We start from the raw sequence: 26,385 nt of genomic DNA, 5'->3' as shown, positions 1-26,385 counted from the left end.
AACAAAAACTAGACAAATTTCTTGATATACATCAACCACCAAAGTTACATCATTTTAAACAAATAAGCATTTTAAACAGACCTATACCCCTACTGAAGTAGAAGCAGTAATTAAAAGCCTCCCAGCCCCCCAAATAAATAAATAAATCCTATAAAGATGGATTAGACTTAGAATTCTACCAGTACTTCAAAGAATTAATGCTAGTACTTCCCCTCAGAGTATTTTACAAAATATAAACTGAAGGAACATTTCCTGATTCTTTTTATTAGGCCACTATTACCCTGATAATTAACCATACAAAGAACCAATTAAAAAAAAGAAAATTACAGACCAATAGATCTTATAAGCATAGATGCAAAAATTCTAAATAAAATATTGCCAATTGAATCCAAGAATAGTTAAAAAGTTATTTGCCATGATCATGATGATTTCATCACAATCATACAGGGACAGTTCAACATACATAAATCTATCAACATAACCTACCACTAAACAAACTGAAAGACAAAAAACATGCAATCATCTCATTAGATACCGAAAAGGCCTTTGTGGGGTAAAAATCTAACATCCTTTCCTGATAAAAGTTCTAGGGAGAGACTAGGGATACAAGTGACATGCCTCAACGTAATAATTTACAGAAAGCCCACAGTCAACATTAACTTAATTGAAAAGAAAGTGAAAACATTTCCACTAAAATCAAGAACAAGAAAAGGATGTCCACTGTCTCCCTACTTGCTGAGTATAGCACTTGGAGCCTTAACCAGAGCAGAGACTTACACAGACAACGGAAGGAGATCAAGGTGCTACAAACAGGAAGGGGAAAAGTATCTTCATTTGCAGAAGACATGGTTTTATATAGAAAAGATCCTAAAAACTCCACCAGGAAATCTCTAGAACTCATAAAAGTGTTCAGTACGGTAGGAGGAAGAAAAAATAACAAATAAATCAGAAGCCCTCCTATATTCAAATGACAAACATATTGAGAAAGAAATCAGAGAAGCAGTACTTTTCACAGTAGCCTCAAAAGAAAAAATATGGGATAACTCTCACCATGTGTCTTAGTCAGTGTTGCATTGCTCTGAAGAGACACCATGAACACAGTAACTCTTATAAAGGAAAATATTTAATTGGGGCTGGCTTACAGCTCAGAGGACTAGTCATTATCACCATGGTAGGAAACACGGCAGCATGCAGGCAGACATGATGTTGAAGAGGTAGCTGAGAGTTCTACATATTGATCCTCGGGCAGCAGGAAGAGTGACACTGGGCCTGGCTTGAGCATTTGAAACCTCAAAGCCCACCCTGAATAACACACCTCCTCCAGCAAGGCCACATCTACTCCAACAAAGCCACATCTCCTAATAGTGCCACTCCCTATGAGCCTATGGGGGGCCATTTTCATTCAAGCTACAACACTAAGTGAAAGACTTACAGTTTAAGACACTTAAGAGAGAAACTGAAGAAGATGCCAAAAGATAGAAATATCTCCCATGCTCATGGGTTGGTAGGATTAATACTGTGAAATAGTCACCTTACCAAAAATAATCTAAAGATTGACCAAAATGTCCACCTAAATTCTAACACAATTCTTCACATCAACTGAAAAAAAAAAAGACCTTCATATGTACACACAAAAACCTAGAATAGCTAAAACACTCCTGAATAGTGTAAGGAAGATTTTAAGTTGTACTAAAACTCTATAGCAATAAAAACAGCACACAGAAACAGAAATATTGATCAACAGGATAGAATTGAAGATCCAAACATAAGTACATTCATCTATGGACATCCCAGTTTTTACAAAGAACCCAAAAATATAAACTAGAGAAAGACAGCATCTTCAACAAATGCTGTTCATCAAACTGGATGGTTGCATATAGAATAGTTCTAAAAGATCCATATTTATCATGTGCACAAAATTCAATGCCAAATTGATCAAGGATCTCAACATAAGACCAGACCCCTTGAGTATCTGAGAGAAGAGAAAGTGGGCCATAGGCTTGGCCTCATTAGCACAGGAAAGACTTTCTGAGCTGAACTGATGGTACCAGCACTAGGAACAACAATTATTGAATGGACCATCATGAAGCTGAGAAACTTCTCTATGCCAAAGGACACCATCATTCTGGCAAAGTGGCAGGCCATGTAATGGAAACAGATTTTTACCAGCCATATATCTGATAAAGGGACAGCATCTAAAATACATAAAGAAATAAAAAACTGAACATTAAGAAAACAAATAACCCAATTAAAAATGAGATTCAGAACTAATCAGAAACTTCTCCAATGATAAGAGTTAAGAAACACTTAAACAAATGTTCAATATCCTTAGCCATCAGGAAAACGTAAATTAAAGCTGTTTTGAGACTTCATCTCACACAAGTCAGAATGGCCAAGATCAATAAACCATAGGACAGCTCATGCTGGGAGGAAGTGGGGAAGAGGAAGACTTATTTATTGTTTGTGTGAGTACAGACATGTACAGTCACTATGGAAATCAGCGTGATTTCTCAGGAAGCTGGAAATTAATCTGCTTGGATACCCAGCTACAGCACTCGGCACATTCCCAAAGGACTCTACACAAACACTTTTTCATCCATGTTCACTGCTGCTCGATTCATAATAGCTAGACATCGCAAACAGCCTAGAAGCCCATCAAACAATGAATGGATAATGAAAATGGGGGACATTTACACAATGGGATATTAATAAGTTACTTTAAAAAAACAGAAAACAAAACAAAATTTAAGAAAATTGCAGGTAAATGGATGGAGCTTAAAAAAAAAAAAAAATCCAAAACATCTTGACTAAGGTAACCCCTCACACTCAAAATACCAAATACTGTTTTCTCTTATATGTGGATTTTAGCTTTAGCTTTAAAGCCTTCAATATGTGTGCTGTAATTAGTATAACCACAGAGGTTAATTACTAAGTAAAGGGGTTGGGGAGGGGTTATCCCAAGGATGGAGAAATAGAATCTATTATTAAGGATAGATGGGGAGGTGAGACTGAAGTGGGAGGGTTAAGTGGGGAGAGGTAGGGAAGAGACGGGTAACTGATGAATATGGAAGCATGCTACTGAAGAAACTTACTATTTTAGGAATGTATGTATTATGTAATATATATATATATATTTTATATATAATGTAATATGTATGTTTTACATACATATATGAAAGAAATAAATGAAATCTTCAAATAATGAGGGCGAGAATGCCTTGACTAGGTATCTTATGTTACCGAGTGAAACTTCTAGTGCCATCAACTATTGAGTCACTGTCCAAAGGAACCCCAGTTCCCCCAAACTTAACATCTCAGACTACTGCCTACGCCATTGGTTGGTTTCCACAAGCTGATGGAAAGACCCTATTGGAACAAAGAAAAGTCAAGCTGGTGCCTAACTAAAGTCTTCTCCTCTACTGAATGTTGCTGACTATTTAATTCATGGTACTAGAAGGTAATCTCCATACTACCGGAGGAGAAAAGTAATCACAACCCAGTTATGAACTATGCAACCTACAATGGTGACCTGCCTATGAATGCTATTGCAATAGTGACAAAAATGTGACAGTAACCAATCACTCTGAGATGGAATTTGGGCCTGACACAGATAAAGTGGCCAAGAACCTGAGATTGGATAGGCCAAAGATCTAGGGGAAAGCCAAATGCTACTGGTCACTCAAAGAAACATAGCAATAAAATGACTTCTAATAATGTTCTGCCATACTGGAAGGAAAATTATACAGATTTAAGGTTTAAAAATATGAAGTTAAAAGAGTAAGTTTCAAAATTCACAGACTCAGGACTAAACACTGTGAAAAGCAAGTCCAGGCAGCCCTGCCGCTAGGACTAACAGACCATAAAGATAAAGAAAAGGAATGCAGGAACCAGCCCGAGTTATCAGGACTGACCCAAACCATCTGGCAGAAGGACACCTCCCCCAGCTTACTCAGAGTCACACCTTAACCAGATGTCCTTCAAACCCTGATACGCCCCTAGCTCCTAAGATCCTGTACGCTCTAGTCAATACGTACTCTCCTGCTGTGCTGTAATCTCACTGCCATGTTTAAATGAGCCAATCACTTATAGCCGCGCCAGAAATTAGCCAATTGTGTGTAACCTCGCTAAACTCCCTAGCCTTCCCTATATAAACCCCTGACTTTTGAGCTTTGGGGTCGAAACTTCTGTCTCCTGCGCAGGATACGTGTCGACCCGGAGATCCCCGTAATAGATCTCCGTAATAAACCTCGCCTTTGCTTATTACATCCAAAATGGTCTCTCTGTGTCTGGGGTCCTCGATTTCCTGAGACTTTAGAAAGGGTCTCTCTTCGGGGATCTTTCAATACCTATAGATCTGCACTTAGCTATTACCAAAGAAGCTGCTTCTTGAAGTAAGTGGGATCTAACACAGAGACTCACAACTCGACAATGTGCAGAGTAAGAAATATTGGAGCATCCATTCTTAAATGGGATCTCTTGATCAAACTCTTCCTTCAGTACTTGGGGACCTATGTGGAAAAGGGGGCAGAGATTGTAAGAACCAGAGGGGATAAATGACACCTAAGAAACAATGCCTTTCAGACCCAGCAGGACTGATGCACATATGAACTCACAACGACTCTGGCAGCATGCACAAGGCCAGCCAGGGGCTCAGCTCTGAGAAGGAAAAGTTGACATGGCATTCCATGTCAAACCAAGAACTATCTCAAGTTGGTACCTGCTTGTAAAGGAAAAATTAGTCTTCTCCAATGGAGTCTCACTGGGCATATAGACCACACTTCAGCATAGATCCCATGACCAGCAGTAGATAGTCAACATAAAACAAACTCAGTGCAACTTTAGCCTCATCAAGCTTTGTTCAGGCTTTTTCTCCCTCCCTGGTCTTTGGTTTTCAATTGTGAGTTTTTGTGAGTTGTACATGTTTGTGTGCTTGTTTTTTAAAGAGAGAAAGAGGGGATATGGAATTGGAGTTGGGTGGGTAGGGAGGATCTAGGAGGAGTTAGGAAAGGGGAAAAGTATGATCAGAATATATCATATGAAATTTTTTTCAATAAGAAATGATGAAAGAACGAAAGCCTTCAAATGATACAAGGTCATGGTAACACTTCGTTTACTATTTAGTCTCTATAACTAACTGAAGGAGATCAAATTTTTGTTAAGTCATCCAGTTTGTGCTCCTTGGGTTTTGGCAGCCCCAGCAAACTTAACCGGTGTTATTAACATGAAATGTGTATAGGTTCTGTTGTGGTTTGCCCTGGAGTTATCTGTATTTTGATGCTAATTCCACTGCCCCAAGGACGGCTGCCTAATCACTACTCAGGACTCAGGTGACTTCACCAAAACCTTCTCCCCATTTAAATTGTAAAATACAGGTGAGCGCAGGAACAGAATAGAAGGAGGCCTATCATTAGATGAGAAAAAATGGGCGGGAGAAGAGTTTGAAGGAAGAGGAGGAGACAGGAACGGAAGAGGGGAGAGAGAGAGTAGACAACCTGGAAGGTGACCTTAAGATTCCACTCTGTGTATTTACAGGTTGTTATCAATGTTCTTAAGGGATGGATGGCACTGGGCTTTGTATGTTTAGGTGGGCAATTATATCTTATCAATTGGGTCAAAGGTTACTGTGTTGTGTGTTCTTTCATGTGCAGATTTAAGTGTAAGGGAGTGTGGGGTGGCTAGTCTGGGCTGCCACGGAATTGGAATGTGTGCTTCTGGCAAGATAGCCAGCAGATATCTTGGGGCACTATAGTGCCAGACCTAGTGGGGTAAAAGAGAGCATTTTAATTTTTATAATTTTACAAAAACAAGGTTTCATGGCCTATTCTGTAAAAACACAAAACCTTTCATTCAAATGGCTTAAAGATAACTGTCTGGGCCGGTGAGATTGGCTCAGTAGATAGATGCCTGAAGCTAACCCTGATGGCCTGAATTCAATCCCTGAGAATCACACAGTGGAGAAGAGAACTGACTCAAGAAAGTTGTCATCTGACCTCCACATGCCTGCACCACCCCCCCACACACACACACACACAAATACTCACAAAATAAAGATAATACAGATTTTAAAAAATTGATCCCAGCTTTCAAAATTTCCACCATCTCATAAGATTTACAATATAGTATGCCAATATATAGGAACTGAAAGTTTTCTTTAATAATTAAGTCTGCCAAATACTGTCTCTAAACCATACCATCAAATAATTAAAGAACAGAGGTAGAGCATATGCTCTTAGCCCATCTACACTTGGCTTCTAACCAGCTCACTCTTTCTACTTCCTTGGTAAATCCTAAGTGGTTAATTCCCACAACACACCTAATGAGTGTGGTTAGGAAACTACTCTCAGGTGTGCTGTCTTGGTTTGGTTCTACCAGTTGAACTACAAACCATATCATAAATTATATGTTTATTATCAAACCTGCTCATGCTCAAACTATACTTGTACTATGCTCTTGTAACTTAATTAAATATTATGCAAACCTATTATATGGTATAGAAATAAAGTTTCTGCTTCTCTGCTTCTCTGCTTCTCTGTAGTTTGTTTAACGATTTCTAAAGACATATTAAAGGACTTGCGGTAACTGTAAAAGATTCTAAAGAGTAGGCTTGCATTCCAATGGCTTCAAAGGTGCCTTTAAACTATTTTCCTCTTGAAGAAACAGAATATTGGGTAATCTTTTATGCTTAGAGATAAGTGAATGCTTTATGCAAAAGATCAGATGCAGGAAAATAAGTTGATCGTGTACAAAAGGCTTTCTCAGTTGACTGACACACAAGCATCAGCTAGATTAAAATAAGTTCACAGAGCTATGCTACACCTGTTGACAATTTCTGGCTTGGCTTTGTTTTCTTTTTAAAAGCTTTACATAGACAAAACCTCCATAACTTCTAAGAACGTTCATTCTCAGAAAGTGTAGGATTCAGTGTTTAACCAGACTTCTCAGTGTACTGATGGGCTATGAGTTCAGACTGTGTCTATGGGACGGCTTCTTGTACATGAAAATACCAAGGAAGCTATTCTGCACAGTGAGGCGACCAGGCCTCCAGGAAGGTTATGTTTAAGCTTGAAGAGTATTGAACAACTGGGAGCAGTTAAGCTCACAAAAGACGTGTGTTCAGAGAACAACCAACAGCAAGTGTAAAGAACGTAGGAATGGCCTACGAAAGAACAGCCTTTACTTGCAGGGCTTGAGAATAAGGCGGTTTGTTTCTTTTCCAAAATGAATTATGCATCTGAATCATCTGCGAGATGAAAATAAAAAAAGCAGAACAAAACAAGCCCAGGCCTGACTCCTGAAGACTGAGTCAATCCACAGCGGGGGTGTGGGGTACCTGCTTTACTATTAAGTTCTACTTGTTCCCATGTGCAACCAGGATTGAGAAGCTCTGGAGGGGCATGAGAAAGGGGCAAGAGTGTTAAGAAATGTGGCCCAGACAGACTGGACAGTGAAGGAAACGGTATGGGGTAAAGGAAATGGTATGTAAATAATTATGACAACTTCCCTAACGACTTAGCTATTTTGAAAGTTTTGTTTGTTACTGCCAGTACTATTGCATGAAGGAATCTGAGCTCTCACCCCGTGCGTGAAAACAAGAAAAAATGTTGTAAACCTGCTTTGTAAGTTTAAGAAAAATTCCATTTTCCCTAAAAGAAAGCAAGTTTATGCCAAGGCTTGTATGTCTGATCAGGTGTGCCCTCTGAAAGTGATCACAGATACTGGAGTAGGTTCTATGAAGGCTGGTTACCTCAAGTTGAGGTGCATACTTACAAGACTCTTCTAAACTCCCAGATTCCCTAGAGTCTTCTCATTCAGGAAAAACTTCAGCACTTGGAAGAAGACCAAGGAAAACAAAGGGCCCTCTCCTTTCTCCATAGCCAGTCTACAGAAAGCATGCTTTCTCTTCTCTTACAGTTTGAAGAATGGATATTTTTCCATTTACAAAAGTCCCTGATTTTTTTTATTGTAATTTTTAAATAAGTAACATTAAGTCCTTGGGAGATAAAGGATCCTTAATTTTTATCTTATTGCTATCGTGAGAATGAATGCATTCTGTCCTGTGAGCGGGCATATATTTTTTGAGGAGCTTATGAGAAATATTATGTTGCCAACACAAGTGAACGGACAGTCAAGGATGTTGGTCCCAAACGAAAGCACAGGATCAGCAGAAGGGGAAGAGGTGGGGATGAGAGCTAAGTAAGTAGAAACTTAAAAACTAAACAAAAAGTAAAACAAAAGTTAAAAAAAAAAGAAGCCACTCCCCCACAGAAGTCTCCAGGGCCCCCTTACTTGAGCCCAGATTGCAGGCGCTAAGTGACAAGCTGACTTTGCTGCTAGGTCAGCAGATCCTTCTAGAGTCGCCAAGGCCCCGCAGGGAGGAGGGACGCTTCTTCCCTTCCGGGCGCCTCACGAGACCCGCTCGCCCGCGGCCCTCCGAGCCTCAGTGCCCTTAGCGCCTCAGCGCCCCGGCCCTAGGCGGTCTCCACCGGCCTCTCCGGTGACCGCGGGCTCTGACCCGGAACTGCTGAGCGGCGCGGGAATACCCCCGCAAAGGGCCTGGCCTTGGGTCTCCGGGGCGCCGCCCCGCGGCCGTGGCGGGAACACCCGAACTCCGGTGCCCGGAGGCCCGGGACGCTGTGAGGCGGGCGAGCGGGCGGACCGCTTCGGGCGACTCTGGGGTTCGTTCCCCGAGGCTGCAGCTCACACCCCAGCTCGCGGCCGCCGAGGAGAGCGCGGGAAGCGGCCCCGCGGTGAGTCGGAGGGCAGGACCGCGCCGTGACGGACGGACCTACACTGTGCGGTCCGGGCTCCTCCTAGGTCGCGTGCACAGCTGGCGGAAAGAATGACTGAGGGCGCCCGTGCCCTGCCGGGCGGAGGTTGGGGTTGGCCTAGGCGGCCTCGAGTCAAGGGTCAGCAGTGGTGGGGTCAGAACTGGGGGCCACAGGGTTGGCAAAGGGGAGTTCCAGCCGGGGTGGGAGGACAGAGAATCTGCAAGTGGTCAGAAATCGCCCCTGATACAAATTGCAGTGGCTTTGGGATGATCCCCAGTGTGGAGGGCTGTGTAAATCTGGGTAGGAATGCCTAACTTATTGGTCAGTTTTATCTTAAAAAATGAGTTGGTTTTTTTTGGGGGGGGGGCGCATACCTTTAATCCCGCCACTTGGGAGGCAGAGGCAGGTGCATCTCTGTGAGTTTAAAGCCATCCTGGTCTACAGTGCTAGTTCCAGGACTGCCCGGGCTGTTATACAGAGAAACCCTGCCTAGAACCACTGCCCCAACCGCAACCCCCAAATAAGATTTGCTTATACCGCTCAACTTAGTATCCTCTCAGTATTTCATATGAGATGTGATCTAATCTTATAGACAGGATGGGAATAATGATATAGCAGATAGATTGACATCCTATAATTAAAAAGACTTGATCTCAGATAGCAAATCATTTTATACTTAAAATCTACTATAAAAAAACACGGCAGAATCTCTACCCACCCAGCTTTTCACAAAGTAAAAGATGGCTCTGCCTTAATTATCACGATAAATGGCTTCTCTGGCCTGCACGATACATTCATTTTGGTTACTTTTTGTATTGGTGCAATTTATTTCCTTTTTTTTTTTTTTTTTTTTTGTCCACCTCGAATTTCAGTTGTATCTATAAGGAGATTGGTATAATTTATTGTTCCTTGTGATCATTTTTCTTTACAGCTGATTTGGCATAAAAGTCTTTGGGGGAAAAAGGTGCCTGACTGAAGAATGGCAGAAGCAGTCTTGATAGATCTCTCTGGTTTACAATTGAACTCTCAGGAAAACTGTCATCAGATGGTACTGAAGACGCTGGATGGTATTCACGACCACCATGCCCCCAAGGCCAAGTTCCTTTGTATAATATGTTGCAGCGATGCCACCAATGGAAAGGGTGGGGAATATGGCCTCTGTGAACTGGAAGCAGGAAATGGCTTTTCAAGTCTCGCGGGAAAATTCGAGACTGTTAGCCATCCCAGCCTGGCTGCCTCTTTGTATTCAGTTAAACAAAAAATAGATGAGGAGGATCTGAGCCGCGTTAAGGTGATTGTGCCCGAGCACAGGAGACTGTTGATGGAGGCTTATGTTGACCAACTCTTCACCGCGGTGTATGAGTTTGAGTTTGAAGATTTACAGGTAGCTCAGAGGGAAAGCCTTTTGAAACCGTCCACTGGCGTAAATGTGACCACAGCTCATAAACTGGAAGACGTCCAGAGTGAAATAGAATCGTACTTGAGAAGCCTGCCAGCGTTGAAAGGGGACCTAACTATTGTCACATCTCCTTTGATCCCAGGTACCCTCCACGCTGCCCTTTGCATTACAGTGAAAATCCAGACTTCCTTAAGAAGCGCCTCGCTTCCCCTTTTCTTCTCTCTGTTGCCTCTTGTGAACTGCTCATCTTTTGCAACGTGGGGGTTTTGTGGGCCACAGGCAGCAAGGGATGACTTCATCAGAGCCCTCCCTAAAAAACAAATTCACGCTCTGCAAATTCAGCTTTAAGGCAAATCTCCAATGCTCCTAAAAAAATTTTTTTTCTGACCTGGAAAATCTTTTATGTAGAAATGCTGTAACCCCAACCCTTTTGTGCATGCTAACAGAAGAGTAAAATTTCGAATAATCCTCCTTGGATAAGTGGTATCAATTGGGAGCTATGCGCTGCTTATACCCTGGGAAGAGCAGCAGTCCTGTGGGGAGGTGAAACATAGCAGTGTGTGACATCACATGCAGGTAGGAAGGGTAGCCAGAGTTAGGAACCACATCCACAGTTACAGGTTGGAATAGCAGGGAGGGCCCGACGGAGAAGCTGCCTTTTGTACGCTGTTTAGTCTTTTGCAGAGCATCTTTTGACTCTTTCCCGCTTATCCTCAACAGACATCTTCCTGCACGGATTTACAACTCGGACAGGTGGCATTTCTTACATACCCACTCTCAGCTCACTCAATCTTTTCAGTAGTTCCAAACGGAGAGATCCCAAAGTAGTTGTTCAAGAAAACCTCCGCAGGCTGGCAAATGCTGCAGGGTTTAATGCAGAGAAATTTTACCGAATAAAGGTAAATGTTTGTCATCGATTTTGGCCCTCTAAAATATTGGCACTTTTAGCTCTCAGTTTATTTATATAACCCTTAAGCTATTTAACGTTTGCTTCTGGCGCTTCGTCTAACATTTTACGATAATGCTGAAATTATTTTTCTCTGTTTTGTATGTGTCTGCTCACATATGTCTGTATATATGTATCTCATCTAGGCCTCAGTTCTAGAAGTCTAGGTAACTTTTAAGAGAGGAGAAAACCATTACGACCCTTTGAATATAGAAGGAAGGTACTTGGATGATCAGGAAAAAATGGGGGCCCTAACTTTTTAAGTGAAAAGCAGGGAGAACTAGGGTCTAAGTGAGAAGGAAATCTGTTGCATAAGACTTCTAGGTAGAATTGAATCTAATAAAAGAAAAAAAAATCACTCATTTGGTACTTTTACGTTTCTGCAAAGAAAGTGAAACTTGCCTTTTGGGACAAGTACTCAGTGAAGATTTACTGATCTCTGGTGGGGGATGGTCAAGACTTCTGAGTTTAATTCCCTAGGACCCACATCTGCAGAGAGTTATATCTGGCACTTTATCACTTATGGAAGCGGATGATCATAGCCTGATTACCTAATTTTGTGACCAGTACTTGTAGAAAAGCTCGCATGTAAGATGTTTCATTTTCAAGACATTTTGTCCTGCGTTTTGTGTCAGACTGATCACGCCAGTGAAGTATGGGTAATGGGGAAGAAGGAGCCTGAATCTTACGATGGAATAATTACAAATCAGAGAGGAATCACAATCACAGCTCTTGGCGCAGACTGTATACCTATAGTCTTTGCAGATCCTGTGAAAAAAGCATGTGGGGCTGCTCACTCGGGTAGGTGTATTTAATCAACTAAGATTTTGTGAATTTGCAATACAGGGTGATTTATAATTGTCTTTCTCATGGGCATAGATGTAAGTGTGTTGCTTTGTGGTAGGAAGAGGCCTGCATAATCTTACTACATATATAAGAAGTATACAGCTCAGACGAATCAGACTAGAATTCCCTAAGTAGGTGATACCTTGTGATATTCAGGAATCTGTTTTAAGATTGTCAGTATTTCTAAGCAAGGATATACTATTAACATTTAGGGCAAGATAATCCCGCAGTGCAAATTAAATTAAATCTTTAGTCCTTGAAGTTTTTAGTGTACTTAATAACCATAGTCGTTGTAATAACCAAGGAGCCACTCTTCATGCTTTTCAACATGCTCTAGAGTGTGACTGCCTCTGGCTAAGAGTCCTTCAAGTCTGGGCACCAGGGAATAGGGAGTGTTTGGCGTGTTATAGAAAGGAGTTCCCAGAGGTAAAGCAGCATGAGTAAAGGCAGAAAGATAAAAACCAAACAAAGAACAAACAACGACAGCAGAAGACATGCTCGTCTGCATCTGTGAGAAGTAGAATAGAACAGAGAGCCCACATGTTAGAAACGACTTCACCTGTGATTGAAAGCTTTTCAACAAAGATGTCAAACCAGTTATTCAGTGAGGACAGAATGGTACCTTCAAGCAGTGGAGCAGAAGGGGAGAGACACCCACATACAAAAGAAGGGTCTGCCCCTTACCAAAACACTCTTAAAAGATTAGGTCAGAATGGATCGATGACTTAAGTTGTAAGAGGCAAAATTATGAAACCAACATTGTAGGTATCCGTGTCTTTGGATTAGGTAATACAGTTTTTGGCTCTCTAAAGCAGGAAAAAAGAAGACAAAACAAAACAAATTTAAAGACCAGTAGATTGAACTTCATTAAAATTTAAAATGCTTATGCATCAAAGAATAATCAATGGAGTCCAGAGACAGAAATGTTTTGCAAACCATTATATCTAATAAGAGGTAAATATCTAAAACAGCACCTGAAATTACAGTAAAACAAAAGCTGGATTTTAAAAATGGGTAAAGGAATTGAAGTGCAATTCCACTGGCAGAGTGCTCTCTTGACACGCATGGCACCTTCTGGTCAACGTCTTGTATCATATGGACCAGGCATGGTGGCACATCCCTATAATCCCAGCACCCAGGAGGTTGACACAGGAAGATCAGATATTAAGGAATAGATTTTTTCCCTGAAATGATTTTCAAATGGCTAAGAAGCATAAGAAAAGCTAATCAATATCATTCATAATTAAAGAAATATAAATCAAAACCACCATCTCATCATTCATCTATTAGGGAGGTCTCTATCTAAGACAGAACACCTCTCACCTGTGTGAACAAAGTGGAGAGTCACTATAGAAAGGCATTCTGGGTGCGGTGGTGCTTCAGTCTCAGGTCTTGGGGAACTGAGGCAAGCAGATCTCTTGAGTTTGAGGCTAGCCTGATCTACAGAGTGGATTCTGGCTACATAGTGAGACCCTGCTTCAACAATAACAAAAACTGAGGTTCCTTAGTAAGTTCAAAATAGAATTGCCATATGACCTAGCCATTCTGATTCTGGGTCTGTGTCTACTGGTACAGCATCCTGATTCATAAGGTCTACAGAGTAGAAACAACTTGGATATGTATGATGACAAGTGAGTAAGTAGCAAAATGTGATGTGATAGATGTGATACAATGTTTATCTTAAAAGGACAATACCTTCTGACACATGCTACAACACAAATGGACCTTCTAGTTCTCATACTTGGTGCAATAAGCCATTACAGAAAGACAAATTCACTATGATACCCCTCACATAAAGTACGTAGAACAATCAATTCATAAACAGCACAACACATCTTATAGGAAGGGAGAGGTGATTTCATTTGTGAATATAGGTTCAAATTTGCAAGATTAAAGAACTCTACAAATTGAACACTGCAGATATTAATACTGAGTTGTGCACTTTAAGTGGTTTAAATGTTACATTCCATGTGTTCATTACCCTAGTCAATAGGAAAGAGAGGGGAAAGACCAAAAGGACATTATTCCTATGGAGACTAAACATCAATACCGCTCTTCAAAAGAAACTCGCATTAACTGTCCGTTCTGTAAAGCGCTCTGTATACTTCATCTGGTGTTAAAGCCACTACTGTAATGGAGTCATTATTTTTGTGGCTCATCGATTATACCTGGACTTTGAATATATAAACCACAGCTGTTAGTTTTTCACTGAGACATAAGAGCAGTTGAAATTCTCCTTTTTTAACTTCTCTTGTCTTTTCTTCCCATTTGCCAGGCTGGAAGGGCACTTTGTTGGGCGTCGCTATGGCTACTGTGAATGCTATGATAGCAGAATATGGCTGTAATCTGGAGGACATCATTGTTGTTCTGGGCCCTTCAGTGGGATCTTGCTGCTTTACTCTTCCCAGAGAATCAGCAACCTCATTTCACAATGTTCATCCTTCGTGTGTGAGACAGTTTGACTCACCAAATCCCTACGTTGACATCCGAAAAGCCACCAGGTGTGTTTGATTTGAAAATGATGCTGAAAGTTTGATTATTGCTTATTGTTTCTGAGGTGGAAATTACTGTAGAGAACAGTAATTCAGGTAGCAAATATTTGAGGCGCTGACATTCACATATGGAAAAACCCATTTTAAATAAGGCATCTATTCTCACGTTAGTATCACAGATAATTTCATAACCGTTATAGTTTATTGATTTTGAAGTAAACTCCAAGTTGATCTCTACAGAAAACTCCTTGAACTTTGTATAGAATAGCTGATATATACTCTACTTTACAGCGATTGCATAGGTCAACTCTTCTAAGTAATAGAAACTATATGAAAGTATTCTTATTGTCTAATTAACTAGAAAACATTTCTTATAAAATAGTAAGAAGTATAAATATGCAACTACTTGTGTTTGTGGTCCTGTCCTTTATGGATTCACGAATTTGCTTTTTAGTCTCTGTTGAAAATTATCATTTCTATAAAAGCAAACAAGTGAATTGAATTGAATTGTTTCTATTCTAGTCAGCAAAACCATAACCAGACCCTGCCTGATGAGTAGAAAGGATTCAATAAATTGAGATTGAGTTTTATATGTGACTTATGAAAATAAGTATCAGTAATTTTTATTCATATTTATATCAGAATATCTATGAGGAAACTTTTCTGTGAAAACTAATTAATAGGAGAAAAAAAAGATGGGAAGATTAGATGATTAAAAAGTATACTGTGTCTGAACCAAAAGAGTTGTCTACACAAATGCTCTGCCACTTGATACGTTTCTTCCAAACAAGTATTTGGTGTTCCTTACTCTCTCCCAGAGCTGCCACATGCCTGCATGGCAGTGTAGAACACCACCAGCTCAGAACTGAGCTTTGGTGATACGTGCTGATGAAAGCTGCCATTTCCTGACTAGCCCTCATGTGGAGTGAGAGCCAGCTATTCCCAGTTCTGAGGTCTTTCCTGCACTGTTTCCACACGAGTACAAAAACCGTGTTTTTTTTTTCGCTTTCACTAGCAGTAAAATAAATTCTTACAATCTTTTGAAAAATCTTCTTTCCAAGGATTCTTCTAGAACGAGGAGGAATTCTTCCACAGAATATTCAAGACCAGGAGGAAGATCTTGACCTCTGCACATCTTGCCATCCTGAGAAGTTTTTCTCCCATGTCCGTGATGGCCTTAACTTCGGTACACAGATAGGCTTCATATCCCTTAGAGAATGAGGTACAGAGCCTCCACTGTAATGTCTCCCTCTTCAGTCTCCTTCCATAGCTCCTCCCACTCACCTCCCTCTCTCCTCCTTTCAGCCTTTCTCTGCCTTCACTGAAAAAGTAATTTAGTGACATTCCTTCCTCCCTGTAAGAATACCAAGTCTTCATTTTATTTATTTATTTATTTATTTATTTATTGAGTGAGTGAGTGAGTGAGTGAGTGAGTGAGTGAGTGAGTGAATAATTGTTGGGGTTTTTGAAACAGGGTTTCTCTGTGTAGTTGTGGCTGTTCTGGAACTCTGTAGACCAGCTGGCCTCAAACTCAGAGATTCACCTGCCTCTGCCTCCCAAGTGCTGGGGTTAAAGGCGTGCACCACAATACCCAGCTCAAAAGTTTAATTTTAAGTGGAAAAATAGCATAGAAAAGTTCATTTTTGGCAACATACTCCATAGTGAGTAATGTTCATTTCTTTTCCTAGTTCATGAAGAATAATTTAGGCAGGTTTATGTTAAAGGTATAAGGTAATTTACTTTTTAAAAAAATTTCTATAAATAAGTCTTTGTCTCTGCTGGAACTGGATCTGTGCATGTTCTATTTTAATATCTTCATACTGTTCATTATTTTTGTTTTATGGGACAAAATGGACTAATATTGTAGAAATGGTGATCCTAACAAAAGCAACCTACAGATTAGATGAAATCCCCATCAAAATTCCAACACAATTCTTCACAGATCTTTAAAGGACAATGTTCAGCTTCATGTGGAAACACACACACACACACACACACACACACACACACACACACACAAAACAGGAATGCCTGGCCAATCCCAAATCATAAAAGAACACTGGAAGAGTCACCATTCTGGATTTCAAGCTGTACTACAAAGTTATAGAAAAAAGAAAAAAAACATATGGTCTTGGTATAAAAACAGACATCTTGATCAATAGAATCAAATTGAAGACCCAGGCATAAATCTACACTCTTATGGATGTCTGATTTTTGAAAAGAGGCCAGAAATACACAGTGGGAAAAAAAGACAGCATCTTCAACAGATGGCACTGGTCAAACTGGATGGCTGCTTGTAGAAGAATCCAAGTATATCCATACTCATCACCCCACACAAAACTGCAAGTGGATCAAATACTTCAACATAAAGTCAGGTACACTGAACCCAGTAAAAGAGAAAGGAGGATATGGCTTTGAACTCAGGAAAAGACTTTCTGAACAGAATGCCATTGGTACAGGCACCAAGATCAACCATTTATAATGGGACCTCATGAAATTGAGAACCTTCTGCATGACAGAGGACTCTGTCATTTAGACAAAGTGGCAGCCTACAGAATGAGAAAAGATTTCCCAGCTCCACATCTGATAGAGGGCTAATATCCAAAATATATAAAGAATTCAAAATATGGTTAAAAAACAAATAACCTAACTAAAATGGGGTACAGATAGAAACAGAATTCCCAATAGAGGAAGTTCAAATGGCTGATAAACACTACAAAGAAATATTCAGCATCCTTAACTATCAGGAAAATACAAATCAAAAGTACTTTAAGATTCTATCTTATACTTGTCAGAATGGCTAAGATCAATAATACAAGTGATAGGTCATGTGAGTGGGAACATGAAGCAAGGGAAATTACTCCTCCATTGGTGGTGGGAATGCAAACTTGTGCAAGTGCTATGGTAATCAATATAGTGGTCCCTCAAAAATATGGGAATCAATCTACCTCGAGATCCAACTATACCAGTCTTAAGCATATATCCAAAGGATGCTTCCTTCTACCACAGGGATTCTTCATCAGCCATAGTCATTGCTGTTCCATTCATAATAGCCAGAAATTTGAAACAACCTAGATGTCTCTCATCAGAAGAGTATATAAAGGAAATACAGTACATTTACATAATGGAGCATTACTCAGCTATTAAATGATGATAGAAAAATCATCCTGAGTGGTGTATCTCAAACTCAGAAAGACAAATATGATATGTATTCACTTATATGCTTGAATTAGCTGTGAAGACAAAAATAGACAAGCTAGAAACTGTAGAGCCACAGAGGGTAGGCATAGAGTAGGAGACTGGAGAGAACAGATCTCACCAGGAAAGAGAAACAGAATATTTAGCTGTGGCTGGAGTGGGGGTGTCCAGTGTGAGGATAAAGTGGGAAGAGGGAGAGGAGAGGAGGTTGTGGCAGGGAACGCAGGAAGATGCAGCTAAAATAGGGAAGACATTTGAGAGGTAGTATGGAAACCTAATGCAGTAAAAGTTTAATAAAATATGAACATATGTGAATACAGTCTAAATGAAATTGCCAAATAAGGGGAGAGGCAGAGTCCCAGTGGCCATCTTGTCACCAAATGAAGCTCCCAGTACTGGGATTGGGTTACGTCTAACTGAGTCGTTGGCTAAAGGAGCCCCACAAGAATCCCCAAACGACCCAAGCTACTGCCAAGACTTTAGGTTTCTCTCCACAAACTGACAGCAAAGCCCTATTGTTGAAGACAACCCCCAAACAACTCATTAAGAATAGAGATGTCAGATAGTACCTATAGAGAGACCCTTCACCCCTATGTTTCAGTGGTTTTTATTACAAGAACATACTCTGCATGCTTGCAAAAGAAACATAAATATAAAGGCAGCCACAGAACCTTCCTCTGTAATCATATATTGTCTGAAAAAATACCTGGAAGCAATGGTGAGACAGCTTTTGTGTGTAACCAACCAGTAATTGACTTGACCTAAGGCCCACTCCACAAGATGGAACCAATACCTGACACTGCTTGGGTGACTAAGAACCAGAGACCAGACAGCCCAGGGACCTAGGGTAAAAACCAGATAACACTGGTCTAAAAAAAGAAAAAAGCAGAATGATGAAATGACAACTCCTAATGATATTTGGCTGTACTCATAGATTAGTAACTTGTTCAGCCATCATCAGAGAAGCTTCCTCCTGCGGCAGATGGGAACAAATACAGAGACCTAGAGCCAGACATACAGAGTGAGAGACCTTCAACTCTCAGCCCTAAGTGGGATGTCTCCATCAAAACCCTCCCCTCAGGGCTTGGAGAACCCCAGGGAAGAGGAGATGGAAATTGTGTAAGAGCCACAGGGGATGGAGGGCAACAAGAAAATAAGGCCCTCTAAATCCACACGAGCAAAGCTCATATGAACTCAGAGACTGAAACAGCATGCACAGGACCCATATAAATCTGAACCAGGACTTCTGCACATATGTATTGTGGCTTCCAGTTTAGTGTTTTTATGGAATTTCTGAGCACATGAATGAGTGGGACTCTGACTCTTGTGTCCTCTCTTGGGCGCCTTTTCTTCTGATGGTCTGTTTCCTCTGACTTTAGTAGTTTTTGTTTTATCTTTTTTGTTCTGTTATATTTTTAAATGAATGAATGAAAGAGTGAGTGAGTGAATGAATGAATAAAAACCTAGCCACTAGGATAAAGATTAACAACCTGAACTATTTCTTAGACCTGTTGGGCGAGGGAAGATCAGTTATCTCCAATGGAGTGACACTGACACTGGTAGTACATCAACTATCCCAGAGCAGGCCTTGTGTACTTTTATTTGGTTACAATATGTTGCGTTTTGTTTGTCTCTTTTTCTTTTTTGGATGTGGTTTTGTTTTCTTGTATTTAGGAGGGGTTGTTATATTTCTCTTTTATGGGAAAGAACTTAAATTTGGAAGGTTAGGAAGGGGAAGAGTAACTTGAGAGAGGGGAATAATATGATCAAATTATATTTATAATTGTTTTAAATAATAAAAAATATAATAAAAACTTTTACATAAAAATTCTGAATTATAGAATAAGAAATTAAAAATGTATAAACTAACTTTTTAATATATTTACTATATTGAATAGCTTTTGCCATTTTCCTTTAAAGGGGCAGATAGTAAATTATTTTTTAAATTACATTTTGTAGTGTGGTGTGTGTGTGTGTGTGTGTGTGTGTGTGTGTGTGTACATGTGCACTCATACATACCTATGGTGTGTTCATAGTGAAGGCAGATGGCAACCTCAGGGGTCTGTTCTCTTCTATCACTATACGGTGTGTTCTATCACTATACGGCTTCCAGAGGATCTGACTCAGGTCACTAAGGCTGGGCTCAGGGGTCTGTTCTCTTCTATCACTATACGGCTTCCAGAGGATCTGACTCAGCTCATTAAGGCTGGGGGCAAGGGCCTTTATCCACTGACTCATCATCTCTTCCACTCAATAAATCTTTTATGTTGTGTAGAACATGTAGTTTCGGTCTCATCTAGTCAGATCTGCCACTGGAGAGCAAAGGCAGATGCTGACAACAGAAATGAAGGTGTCAGTGCTCCCACCCAATGTTGTTTACAGAAAGAAAGTCTTCTAGACTGCTCTAAAGCAGACATGACAACGGCTTATTACTGACCCCTTAGCACATACTCAGTGTTTCTATACTTTAAATCATTGGTGTATGTTTTTACTCTTTGGAATGTCCTTAGTTTTTAATATACAAAACATTTTAATGGACTTTATGACTCTTACCTTGGGATTCTAAAAACACTAGTTAGGAGCTCACATTTTATCCCTATGTGTATTTTACAGGTTCTTGTCTGGAATTTTGCATAAATGCTTCCCGTATCCTTCTACAATGGCTGCAAAAGAAAATATTTAGCTTTTTGATTTATATAAAACCATGAGGATTACAAAAGATAATTCATCTTTAGGGTATTCTCTCACTGTTACCGGATGCACAATGACCTTGGTCTAATTCTTATGACAACTGATGAAAAAACTCAGTGAGATGTCATTGCTAACGTTGTTCTCTGTATCTATAAATCAAGGCCGGATCTGTTTAGTTCAGTATTCACTAGATGCCGACTTTTGTTCAGGAATGGGACTCAGCACAGTGAATTGAAATGAAGACACCTTTCTCATTTGAATCAAATGCAGTAGGGGAGATAAACGTTTCCTTTTAAATGTATATTTTTAACTGCCTTATAAAATACCAGGTTTCCTTATGCTGTTCTCAAGCACCATGTTTTTCTGGCCCTCCGCTCTCCCTTTCCCTGGCCCCTTGTGTACCCTTTCACTGCAGAAGCCCCTCTTTCCTGTCTCATGTGTTTTGTTCTCCCTTGCACAATCCCCTTTTATGTTCCCTTTCTAGTTTCAACACCTATCCACACTTATACCCACAGATTTACATAGCCATATACATGTATGTTTACATAAACATTAAAGGTTAGAATTTATATATAAGAAAGAACATGTGGTGTTTCTTATTCTGAGTCTGGATTATTTTGCTCATAATAAATAATTCCAGATCCATCAATTTTTCCTATAAGTTTGATAATTTCATTATGGCTAAATAAAATACTGTGTGTATGTACTGTATTTCTGTTATCCATTCATTTGCCAATGAACAAGAAGGCTAGTTCCAAATCCTTGCTATTGTGACTAGAACGTCAATAAATGTGCATGTTTTGTGTCTTTGTGGCAGGAGAGAGTATTTGGGTATATGCCCAGAAACAAGCTAGGTGGGTCCCAAACCTGTTTTGGTTTTTTGTTTCCTTTATGTATATTCTCTTGAGAATTTAATGCATGTTTACAATGAAGTGTGATACTAACCATCCTTCACTCCCCATCCAGCTCTTGCCCAGGTTTTCCCAATACACCACTCTCCCACCTTCATGTCCTCACTGTTCAGTTTCTGTGAAACCTCCATGCTGATTTCTATGGTGGCTGTTCTGGTATACACTCCCACCAACAGTGAACATGTGTTCAACTTTCCCCACATCCCATCAGCACTCAACATTTTTCTTTCTATTTACTTATTTTTTATGTGTATGCATGACTGTGCACCACATTTGTGCAGTGACCAGAGAGGCCAGAAGAGAATGTCAGATCCCCTGAGACTGGAGTTACCGATGGCTTTGAGCCACATATAGGTGTAGGGAATCAAACCCAGATCATCGGAAGAGGAGCTAGTGTTCTAATCCCTGGAGCCACCTCTCCAGCTCTGTCATGCTTTCCTGAGTAGCAGACATTCTCACTGGGGTTAGGTAGAATCTTAAGAGTTTTAACATCGATGTCTCTAAAGGCATGGGATGCATTTTCAGTATAGTTCCGGGCGTTCGTGAGTCTTTTGAGAATGATCTCTTTGTTTCATGAGCTCATTTATTGACAGGTGGCTTTACTGCTTAGTTTTGAATTTTTTTCTAATATGCTATAGATAAATGCTAAGCCCGTGTTTAAAGAATAGCTGGTAAAAATTCTGTACTGCTCTGTAACCTGTTTTCCTGCTGATAGTTCCCTTTGCTATGCAAGAGGGGTTTTTTTGTTTTGTGTAATACATTTGCAAATTCTTGTGCAATTAGAGTCCTATTTTAAGACTTCCAGTATATGATGGCTTCTTGGAATATTTTTCTCTAGCAGTATCAGAATTTCAGGTTAGGGTCTTTGATCCATGGACAGAGTTTGGTAGTGTTCCTGCTCTTTTTGTCTGTGGAAAGGTTCGCCATGTTGTTGGTGCTAAATCTTCCTTAAACGACGTGTAGAATTTAGCAGTGAATCCACATGGTCCCAGGTTTTCCTTTAGGGGAAACTTAATTAGCACTTTGATCTCTTGCTCATTATAGGTTTGTTTAAATAGTTCCTATCTTCTGAATTTAATTTGGTAAGTCATAAATGTTCTTTAGAAGCCCTTGGCTGTATCCTAGAGGGTCTGGTTGATTGTGTTTTCCTTTTGCATTTGATTCCACGAATGTTTTTAAGTTCCTCTGGGTTTTTTTTCCAGGACTCACTATTTATTCTCCAAGCATTTGTATAGTTTATGAATTTCTCTTGATGATTTTTAGTTTTATTCCACTATAGTCTCAAAAGATAGAATGATTCCGTCTTTCCTTTGTATTTTATTTTATTTTTTGTATTTGCTAATGTTTGCTTTGTGGTCAGTTTTAGAGAATGTTCAATCCTTGTTCTGTTAAGTGTGTATTTACTGTCTGTTGGATGGATACCACTTAATTCCAGGTGATCTGTGGTATAATTTAGCTTTGAAGTTTCTCCGCCAGTTTTAGAGCGGAAGAGCCCATGTCTACCTTCATGATTGTGTCAGAGTCTGTGTGAAGTGTTTTGCCTTTCAGCATTAGTCTTATGAGAGATATTTGCAGTTGTTCTATCTCCCTGGTGAATTGTTTCTTGTGTTATATGTAGTGGTCTCTCTATCTCTAGTTTTGGTTGACATCCACCATAATGGGTACAAGAATTGCTACCCTAGCACGTCCACAGCTTTCATTTGCTTAGTATGCCGATTTCCACCTTCTGACTGTGCTCTGTTGTTGTTGTTTATTTTTTGTTTGTTTTGTATTTGCTGGTTAAGTGTTTCTTGAATACAATAGATGTCCCTTGTTTTATTAATTCCATCAGTTAGTCTGTGTCTCGTTAGTTGAGATCATTTGTATTTAAGGTCATTCCCTATGATTTTCTGACTGACTAAATTATTAATATTTCTGTGTTCCTACTCTGTTAGTTGTAGGGGTTTTCTGGTTGTGCCTGACTACTTCCTTCCCAACTCATTTTGGTCACTCATGGGATGTGTCCTTTTCTGTGTCTCCATGAATGAGACTGTTTTCCCTACATATTTAGTATTCCTCTAAGATTTTTCCACAATAATTGCCTTAATTTAGCCATCAGTTTAAAATATTTTTGTTGACTCTCAAAACTTTGTTGACAATCATTTTCTTCTAGAGCTTGAAATGTGTAATTCCATACATTCCTGGTTTTGTGTTTCTTACAAATGATTTGATGTTAGGTTTCCCCCTTTGTACATGAGCTGGAATTATTTCCCCTCTGCCTTTAGTCTTTGTTTTACGAATATGACGTTGTGACTGTGGTATTTTATGGAGAATTTCTCAGATCACATCTATTTGGGCTTCTGCCTTTTGTGTTTAGATGTTGATTTCTTTCTCTAAGTTTAGGGAAATTCTTCTATAAGTTAATTGAGTAAATTACCTATGCCTTATGACACTATCTCAGCGCCTTCTACTTCACTGGTTTTTGGCTTTTGAATGTACCTCAGACTTTTTGAAATTATTGGTTGTTTGCTATTAGTTTTTGTTATATGTATCTGAATGTAGTACTGTCTGAGCTTAGTCCCCCCCACCTTGAAATTCATTCATTTTAATTCATCTCGTCTGTTAGTGATGCTTTCTCATGTGATTTGACTCGATTGTTTCTTTCATTCCCAGAATTTCGGTCTCATTCTTGCTAGATATTTCCTCCATGTTTTAAAATTTAAAATTTTTGTTTGAGATAAAATGTTTCTACACCTAAGACTTGATTTTAAAAACCGATGAGTACTGAAGGTACAAGGATTGGTTTTACTCACAGGTCAGGAGAAAGGAGCTATTGTAGAGAAAATGTTCTATTAGATGGGCCCAAAATGTGTATAGAATTTTAAAAGTGTTTTAAAATGTATATATGGATATGTGTATATCTCAGTGTGTCTATATGCACAAGTGTATGCAGATGCCTGCAGAGGGCAGAAGAAGGCATCAGATCTCCTAGAGCTGGAGTTACTGTAACTGTATGAACCATCCAATGTGAGTGCTAAGAACCCACAAGACTAGCAACCACTCTTAACCTCAGAGTGTAGCCTAGTGGTTTTCAACCTTCCTAATTCTGCAACTCTTTAATACAGTTCCTCGTGTTGTGGTATTCCCCAACCATAAAGTTATCTTGTTGCTACTTCACAACTGTAATTTTGCTACTGTTATTAATCATAACATAAATATCTGGAATTTCTGATAGTTTCTGCTGCTTTAGTCCTACACACGGATTTTTAACAAAGTACAGGCATAGCAGGGAGAGAGACCACCATAAAGCAAGGCATGAAACTGAACAATTATAACCTACCCAGGGCAGAGAAGAGTGTAAGCAGATGCACAGCGTGGGAAACAGCGATCCCAAATCACATGGCAGGAAGGGGGAGTTTGCTCTTTAGCCAGTGAGTATGCATCAAAGCAGAGCATTCTCCCATTCCACAGCATCTAACTTAAGGAGATGGATTGAAGGGTGAGTGGCCAAAGATGTTGAGTGGAAACCGAGTATTTTTAAAAAGAGCTAACGGTCTCGGTTGAGGCTGTAGGATTCCAGATGGATCTGAGGACAGATAAACCCAGCATTTCAGAGGGGAGGTTTGGGATTAGAGGAGGGATAAAGAGTTTCACCTCATCCAGCATGAATAGCATCCGCATGGAAACAGTTGGTCAACGATTGAAAGTACCGGCCGGGACCTTACAACGAAGCCTGGCACAGACAAGTTTGGAAGCTGCCTGTGAAGCAGTGACACTTGGGTCTCTGGCATCAGATTGGATTGTCTGGGTGAAAACTGAGGTCCTGAGATGGACCCTCCCACAACATGCCTTTGAAGAACAAGAGATAGACCAGTAAAAATAACCTAATGTTAGGGATTGAAAGCCAGGATTATTTAAGTCAGTGAACAAATGTTCAGGGAAAAGTGTGAACTGAAAAGATCAGGGAATTAACTGTGGTGAAGTTGTTCTGGGGGCAGGGATGGGCGTGACCAATTACATTCTATCTTATATATGTCCTATTTGTGCACACAGACTATACTTTTTGGTGAATGCAAAAGATTTTCTCATATATTACCTTACTGTGCCTTTATAGGTCCTATAAAATCAGTAGGGCAGGTATTGACCCTTTTGTCCAAAGGTAAAAGTGAGCCTCGTCAAGGTAAAGATTGGAATCTTATAATTTGTATCATTGAGCTAAGTGTTGGAATTGTGTAATTTGTGATGATGTGTTTTACAGCTTGTAATTTCCTTTCAGGTTTTATGCCTGCTCAAAGATCTTTCAATTCTATTTTCCACTTTCTGTTAATATTCTTTTCGTGTATTTGATGCGCGGCTAAGTAAAAAACAGTTATGTAGCCGTACGGGATGGTCAACCTAGTGCAAAGTGGCAGTCAGTACGGGGCTGCCACAGCTGGACAGCCTTGCTTAGTGTAATCCTCCGGGAATCCCGAAGCCCAGCGTGTAATTTAAATAAAATACTTAATTTCTCCACATTCAAGGAAGGCATTAAGTAGAAAAAAAAGGTAGGAATGCCAAATTCACATGAAGTATTCTTTCCCCCATGAAAATATAAAGATTAGTCTCACCTTCAGAAAGACTGTATTCTAAATCCTCACCGTGTGTTATTTTGTTTGAAGCTTATAAATTTGGGCAGTCATACTTCGCATTGTGGATGACATTACAAAAATAAATAAAATCATGTTTTATTACCTATCTTCTGGATTCATTGTATATTCAAATTTTAATTCTTTTTTTATTGTTGTATACTTAGAAACTGTCAGCAAATTGCCAGATTTTTCCTCACCGCTTCCATGTCTGTTGCTCCCCACTGGACGAGCTTAATAAAACAAGTGAGCGTATCGTACCACTGGGAGGCAGTATTCTATGTTTTACAAGCAGACCTGGTGTTTCTTAGCAGAAAGATAAACAAATGTTAATCTCTGTTATTTATTTGTGCAAAATATGTGTATTTAAAATGAATGAAAATATGTGTATTCCTTTAAGCACAAGATATTGTAGTTTAAATAGAATCGGGAACTCCCAACAGCCTCAATCTCTACACAGCTTAGTGTTTGCTTTTCTCTAAGTATATCATATGTGTGTGTGTGTGTGTGTGTGTGTGAGTGTGTGTGTG

The 26,385-nt window shown here is 39.8% G+C and overlaps 2 protein-coding genes across 6 annotated transcripts in view; one reads left to right on the top strand and one right to left on the bottom strand.

Annotated features, from left to right (window-relative positions):
* Ccdc122 (coiled-coil domain containing 122) overlaps positions 1 to 8,514 on the bottom strand; it is an 82,274-nt gene extending 73,760 nt beyond the window's left edge. The window contains exon 1 of one of the 3 annotated variants that reach the window (NM_001399562.1): positions 8,287 to 8,514. The gene's annotated coding sequence lies outside the window, so the exon portion shown is untranslated. Of the gene's footprint in view, positions 1 to 7,767; positions 8,252 to 8,286 lie in introns of those variants that run through there. The other 2 variants (XM_017599964.3, XM_017599962.3) reach the window with 2 other exon arrangements.
* An 86-nt stretch (positions 8,515 to 8,600) lies between these two features.
* Lacc1 (laccase domain containing 1) lies at positions 8,601 to 25,964 on the top strand. Of its 3 annotated transcripts, none has more exons than NM_001399500.1 (7): positions 8,601 to 8,747; positions 9,700 to 10,309; positions 10,888 to 11,066; positions 11,749 to 11,914; positions 14,235 to 14,460; positions 15,513 to 15,673; positions 20,263 to 21,048. In NM_001399500.1, exons 2-6 carry the CDS (start codon positions 9,748 to 9,750, stop codon positions 15,670 to 15,672), a joined length of 1,293 nt encoding a protein of 430 aa, NP_001386429.1. In that variant the 5' UTR covers positions 8,601 to 8,747; positions 9,700 to 9,747; the 3' UTR covers position 15,673; positions 20,263 to 21,048. The 3 variants fall into 3 exon arrangements, with proteins under 3 accessions (NP_001386429.1, XP_038949957.1, XP_038949955.1); XM_039094027.2 differs by lacking the exon at positions 8,601 to 8,747 and adding an exon at positions 8,844 to 9,068 and having other exon boundaries at positions 20,263 to 25,964; XM_039094029.2 differs by lacking the exons at positions 10,888 to 11,066; positions 11,749 to 11,914 and having other exon boundaries at positions 8,608 to 8,747; positions 20,263 to 25,964.
* Positions 25,965 to 26,385: the final 421 nt, after the last annotated feature.

The sequence above is a fragment of the Rattus norvegicus genome, chromosome 15 (assembly GCF_036323735.1).
Source record: "Rattus norvegicus strain BN/NHsdMcwi chromosome 15, GRCr8, whole genome shotgun sequence".
NCBI classification, from domain to species: Eukaryota; Metazoa; Chordata; class Mammalia; order Rodentia; family Muridae; genus Rattus; species Rattus norvegicus.
This window is presented reverse-complemented; position numbering and strand designations above follow the sequence as displayed.